At 43.0% G+C, this 6,201-nt stretch overlaps 2 protein-coding genes across 3 annotated transcripts; one reads left to right on the top strand and one right to left on the bottom strand.

The window, feature by feature from the left end:
• The first annotated feature begins 310 nt into the window (after nt 1-310).
• LOC104802431 (rhodanese-like domain-containing protein 9, chloroplastic) lies at nt 311-1,654 on the top strand. Of its 2 annotated transcripts, none has more exons than XM_010526045.1 (6): nt 311-422; nt 580-824; nt 896-1,046; nt 1,126-1,211; nt 1,291-1,395; nt 1,492-1,654. In XM_010526045.1, exons 1-6 carry the CDS (start codon nt 382-384, stop codon nt 1,551-1,553), a joined length of 690 nt encoding a protein of 229 aa, XP_010524347.1. In that variant the 5' UTR covers nt 311-381; the 3' UTR covers nt 1,554-1,654. The 2 variants fall into 2 exon arrangements, with proteins under 2 accessions (XP_010524347.1, XP_010524353.1); XM_010526051.2 differs by having other exon boundaries at nt 314-422; nt 583-824.
• A 77-nt stretch (nt 1,655-1,731) lies between these two features.
• Nucleotides 1,732-5,864, bottom strand: LOC104802444 (TBCC domain-containing protein 1-like). The gene is made up of 9 exons (XM_010526063.2): nt 5,342-5,864; nt 4,279-4,419; nt 3,754-4,134; nt 3,523-3,627; nt 3,239-3,379; nt 2,633-2,836; nt 2,429-2,521; nt 2,241-2,352; nt 1,732-2,074 (listed from the first exon to the last, which is right to left on the bottom strand). Exons 1-9 carry the CDS (start codon nt 5,828-5,830, stop codon nt 2,031-2,033), a joined length of 1,710 nt encoding a protein of 569 aa, XP_010524365.1. The 5' UTR covers nt 5,831-5,864; the 3' UTR covers nt 1,732-2,030.
• Nucleotides 5,865-6,201: the final 337 nt, after the last annotated feature.

Raw genomic sequence — 6,201 nt, 5'->3', positions numbered from 1 at the left:
TGTCTTTTTGTTTTTTTTTTTTTTTTTTTTTTTGTGGGTGTCTGAAGATGTGAAAACATCATATCTTGCTCTTGTTTCTTCCTGTTGCTGAAGCTTGTGAAAATATTAACGTATAATAAAATCTTGAGTGGCTTGGACAAGTGGTTTTACATTTTCTGTAAATGTCAAGATTTCAACTGATACTTCGTAATATAAAATGCCAATCTAATAGTATTTGAGTAGATACGAGAGAAACAAAATCCAGACAAGGTGGTTGGACACGTGGCGTGAAATGATTGGCGTGCCTAAATTTCGTCTGGGGACTTCGGCAATCTAAGTGGTTCTTGTCAAGTGTGTCTTGTTGCAGCGTTCGACCTTCGTCCTGGGAAGAGCTCTGCATCAATGGCGGGGATCAGCAGCTCCACAGCTCTCTCTTTCACCAGGTACGCCGGCACGACACGACCCTCTTCCTGTCCTCCACGGATTGTTGTCGATCGAAGCTCGGCTACTTCAAAATCCGCCATTTTCGATGACGAATGGATGAATTCTTCCTGCAAAATCCGAATTAATGATAAATCTCTCTGTATGGCCTTCGTGCAGCAGCAACGTAGGGACAAAGAGGCTGAAACCGGAGATTCGGTCGAGAAGGAGTGTGTCCGGTGGCCGGAGAAATCTGAGGGTAACGGCGGAGGTGAAGTTCGTGAACGGGGAGGAAGCGAAGCAGCTAATAGCAGTGGAAGGATACGCGGTGGTAGATGTGAGGGACAAGACCCAGTTCGAGAGAGCTCATATCAAGTCTTGCCACCATGCCCCTCTCTTCATCGAGAATCAAGACAACGACCTCGGTCAGGACCAGAACCCCCAGCGCTGCTACGGTCTATTATGGTAAATCTAATGACATCCCGAATGAATGCAGGGACGATAGTTAAGAGGACACTGCACAATAACTTCTCGGGTCTGTTCTTTGGGCTACCGTTCACGAAACTAAACCCGGAGTTTGTCCGAGCCGTTAGGAGCCAGTTTTCTCCTGAAAGCAAACTCTTACTCGTCTGCCAAGAAGGCCTTAGGTTGGTGGTAATGGTACAATCTCATTAGTTAGTACTAACACTGTAAACATTCACTTTAATGGGTTTCTTCCTGTCAAAGATCTGCGGCTGCGGCTAACCAGTTGGAGAAAGCCGGTTTCGAGAACATTGCCTGCGTAACGTCAGGGCTTCAATCTGTCAAACCAGGTCGGTCCATTTGGGTTATCGGGGTTGATGTTCTGTTTGTGGAAGAAGAATGACGGGATGGGTATGTACATTTCTATAGGGACATTTGACTCGGTGGGTTCGACCGAGTTGCAGGACGCAGGCAAGGCTGGGCTGGTGACGATACAAGGCCAGATCTCGGCGGTCCTTGGAACTGTGCTCGTTTGTAAGTCTGACTCTGACCTGAGATTGGTAGTCAAAGAGAGTGTTGGATTTTGGGGATGTGGTCTGATTGATTATAGCGCGTCCTGTAATGGTGCAGGTGCGTACTTGTTCATCACCCTCTTCCCGGACCAAGCAGCTAAGTTACTTCCTCCGAGCTAGGAGACCGAACCCTAGTGGAATGATCGCTTTTGTCCTGTTAGATGTAAAGGGGAAAACACTCCAAAGAAAAAAAAAAAATAGAGGGCCATTGTTTGGTAACACTACCTTTTTATCACGCAAAATATGCTGCCAGTTTATAACAAATTCAACAGGGCGATGTTCTTCTGCTCGGAGAATAGGGATCAATACTCTCGGTGACATTGCATTAGGTTTTCAAGAGAGAGAGAGACAGCAAAGTGGGGTTGAAATGTGGAAAGCTAAAATCAACAAAAATAGACAAATCTAAAAAGCTCTTGAGAGGAGGGGGGGTGATGTGCAGTGTTAAGTATGGATGCCATGTACGATGCATACCGACCCCGACAACGACGATGACAGGCTAAATTCTTTTAGCATTACGATCATCGGCAGAGAGGGAAATGGACTCTTGAGATGGCTCTACATGGGCGGGACGAGGCAATATCCATCACTGTTGTATCATCAGTCACCTTGTAAGCAGTAGAGCTGACGGATATTTCCCGTCGCTGTAAAATTCCCCATTGTTAGATAAAGATGTCAGTATGAAGACATCAGATTAACATGGAAGCCCGATTCTATCAATCATGGAATGTCATGGCATGATATGGCATGATAAAAAAAAAACTCTATACGGCATTGCCAATAGAAAATGATCAATTTCAGTGTTATTACCATAGAGCCAGTCTTTGAAATATAGATGGAGTGCGCTTGATAGTTCCCGTTTCCTGTTTTCTTCGAGAGGTGCGCCTCTTAATGATTGCCTCGTTTCTTCCAAGTTCTTCAGCTGAAAAGGGAATTTTGAATCAGGCTCGGGTGCGGAAATACTGGGTAATCCAAAAGGGAAAAGAAAAAAACAATACATTTCTCTGTTGTGTTGCCATATAAGCATCTGGTAGTGGAAATGGGTTGTCTTTCGTTGAACCAACGGACTGACCCCCGAACCAATTTGGGATCTGCACAGAGAAAAGTTGAGGCAACGGAAATAACCCATGATCACATGCTCCATATGCAATATAATTTGTCACAAGAGTTAATTGCATGACAAAAGAAAAAGTAGAACCGACCAAAAAGTTAGTGAACTGGTCAGGGTCCACACAGGCAGCTGACTCAGCCTGTGCATCAGAGACACCAGCAGGGTGTGACAACGAGTCATGTGGATCAACTGCTCCTAATGCCAATGGTTCGTTCCATTTGTTGATAGTTGGCTCAATCCCCACTTCAGCCATGTGCTCTTCTAAGTGAGAATAAAATGTATTATATGGGGCGACCTGGAAATATACATTTATCATTTTATCCAAGTCAATCTGACGCCAGCAGTTAAAAACAGTAGAAGCACATACATTCACCGGATTCAACATCTCAAAGTACACTCAAATAAAAGGAAATCAACTGTATCTTCTCAACGTACCGCCGGAGCTTTCTGCTAAGCAAATTAGACTACGGAATGCCCGAATGAATATCTGGATGTCCAGGATAATTAATATTTGTACGAGCCTCTAACAGGCAGCTTTATCATAGAAAAATGCATATGAGAAGAGAGAGAGAGAGAGCCTAATTGTAGCATGTAAAATGTGTAGCCCTATTGCCATAAAGGTAACTAAGTACTTTCATGCCTTACAAAACTTAAACATACATCAGCAAAAAATCAACAAAGAGTTGAGATTCTTAACCTGCAGTTTGTGGTTATCACCAACGATAAGAGGTCGCTGATTGACTCCCAAAAAGAATATACATTCACGGCAATTGGCTATGCAAATTCGTTTGGAAGCTGCAATTATATGCACTCTCTCACAGTGCTCAACTCTTACTGCCTGCAGAAAAAATCAAACTCACCTGGCATAAGATGGCAGAGATATTCTATTGGCAATGTGCATCTTCAAACCTCTTCTTATAAAAGAAATGCATAATCCTAGCTGTATCAAAGCATACACAGGAGGGAGCATGTTTGTAGTACCTTGCCAACAGATCCCAGAACTATAGTAGCATCAGAACATCCATAGACAGTTGCATACCTCAACGGCGCTAAAAGATAAAGCACAGAATCATGACAATTGACAACCTGCAGTATACAAAATACATACAATTGAGAAACCAAGTGAAGAAAAGATAATGAAGAAGAAAGGACCCCAACTTTGTATTCTCAAGGTTTGTTGATTAAAATGTACATTAGCCGTTGAAAACGTACCTTCACAGATGTACCTTTAAGATCTGAGGCATGTTTAACAAATGAAGTCTTAGAAACTCCCTCTATAAAACATGGGCCTCTAGCACTAGGTGAAGCTTTATTTGCAGATGCACAAGCATCAGACATTGCATCATCTTGATTGGAGGCATTCGATAGCCCATTCTCTTTCCCAGAAATTCTTTCTGTAATGCTTTCTAAACTGGAAGCTATATTTTGCAGCAGCCAATCATGCACTTCGGAAGCAGAGGCAGGAACAGCAGGCATATCAGGATCTGAATTTGCAAAAAATGGAGTAGCTTGGCCCAAGGGAGCTCCATCAGATCCCTTATCCCCAAACTGAACCAGAAAACCAAGGTGCTCAAAACCCTCCATAGACAATACCTGGGGAAGAGATTTTGACAAAGAAGACAAATAAGAGAAGATTTATCCATAAAGAGATAAACATGTAGTATGACAAAAAAATTCTTATTCCGCTGTAGGATTTCATATTGAAACAGATTGAAATCAAGAGACGGTAACACATACCAAAGGTTCATCTCCTTCTGCTTCCACTGGTTCTGCAAGAAGAGAAAGAATGTTTGCCAAATGCTTCTGCAGATATGTTAAATGATGTGCTTCTTCATCAGTTTGTGATGGCATAAAGCGGCGGCTGTTGCTACGAACAAGCTGCAAAAAGATGAAATTGAAGCATAATTAACACTTCGATGATAAGAAGAATTAGGCACCAGCAATTGCAAAGAACAAGAGCTGTTACAGCACGAAATGTATAAATACTTGACCACTTCTTGTAACATAAAATATATCAACCATACCACTGAAGCCAAAAATGTCAGAAGACTGGCGGATGATTAATACATTACCAGAACACACTCTCAGCTTCACCCGAGTAAAAATGGAAGGAACAAACAAAATAAGAAGCCATGGAAATACAATATCCATTAAGTGGACAAATAATTAGGTTCAGTCTGCAATAATCGGGTACATCATTTGACAAAGAAAGAGGATCAAAGATAAAAAAAGAGAAAGAACAACAAAAGATCTTCAGAAAGCAATCTTTCATTTTACATACATCTATATAGATACTATATAACATATGTGATTGTGAGCCTATCAAAAGCAAGAATTGGATACAAGATTTTCATACTTCAGTGCCTATGGTACAACCCATTAACAATGATATGACAATTTGAAGTAGCTAGCTATCACTCCAATAACCAGCAACACCCCCATCAACGAGACAAAGAGCCCGTTCAGCACCTTTCAGACACGCTAACATGCATGGCCAGAGAAATGCCTCAATGAACATCGCCCCCACTTGATAATCATTAGGCTCATTTATCAACCAACTATACTCACCATCAATGCAGTATACCGCCAAACTTCGGACAAATGAAATGCAACAGATATCTTTACATGTATAACAAAATTCTAGCCCAATCCGATGCACGAGAGGAAGATGGTTCTCTTCCACCAGGTAATCGAGCTACAACATTTCCATTTCCACACCAACCAGATCGCACACAGTAACACAACCCAAAAATGGAGTCACATTTCAAAATTTAATGGGTTCAAAACGTGAGACACTTACCTGAATTGGCGATAACGCCGACAAGTATCCATCGAAAGCGGAAGTGGATGGCCATACATCGGCAACCGCGGCGGAATCCTTGTGCGGCCTAGGCAGCAACTTCTTATACGATTGAATGTACAGGAACAAAATTAGATCCCGCAAATCAGCTCCGACCGAATCAACTTCTTCAGCTTTGGCCAGAACAAGAGGGTCGGAATCGGAGTGGAGAACCGACGCGAGGGTCTCGAGGACGAGGCGGGCATGGTCGCCGGATATCTGGAGGGCGTCGGAGAGCGCAGCCGATCCGACGCGGTTGTTCGACGCAGCTGCCACGAGCTTTTCCTTCACCGGACCTAGGGCTTGGATCGGGTCGGAGAAAATGAGCTTCTGGATCGGGAGGAGACCGTGCTCGAACGGCTCCCGCCTAGGGTGGATTACCGAATTCGGATTCGGCTCCGGGTCCGGCAGCGATGGCGGTGGTGATTGGTCGATTAGTTCTTCTGACATAATTGCTTCACGAGGGAGAAGCGAACCGGAAGAGGAGAAGAGAGGGGGTAATGCTTCAGTGTACGCATGCGTATGTTATTAACGTCTGCGTCATTTCTCTGAGCCGTCGGATTTGCGAGTCCAATCATGGCGGTGACACGTCAAAGAAGCAATTAAATTTTGGGATAATCCCATATTCCCCCACAAATTTTCGAAAAAGTTCCAATTTCCTACACCAATTTTTAATTTGACAAAAAACTACACCGGATTTCAAATATTTCTAAATTCCTACACAAAATCTTAAAATGTGTTGCAATTTCCTCCATATCCGTAAACGACGTTATGTTCCGTCAATTTTAATACTGACGTGGCATGCCACGTCATACAAATTT

Source organism: Tarenaya hassleriana, unplaced genomic scaffold (genome assembly GCF_000463585.1).
Source record: "Tarenaya hassleriana unplaced genomic scaffold, ASM46358v1 Cleome10, whole genome shotgun sequence".
NCBI lineage: Eukaryota > Viridiplantae > Streptophyta > Magnoliopsida > Brassicales > Cleomaceae > Tarenaya > Tarenaya hassleriana.
Note: the sequence above shows the minus strand (reverse complement) of the source record. Positions and strands in the feature narration are given on the sequence as shown.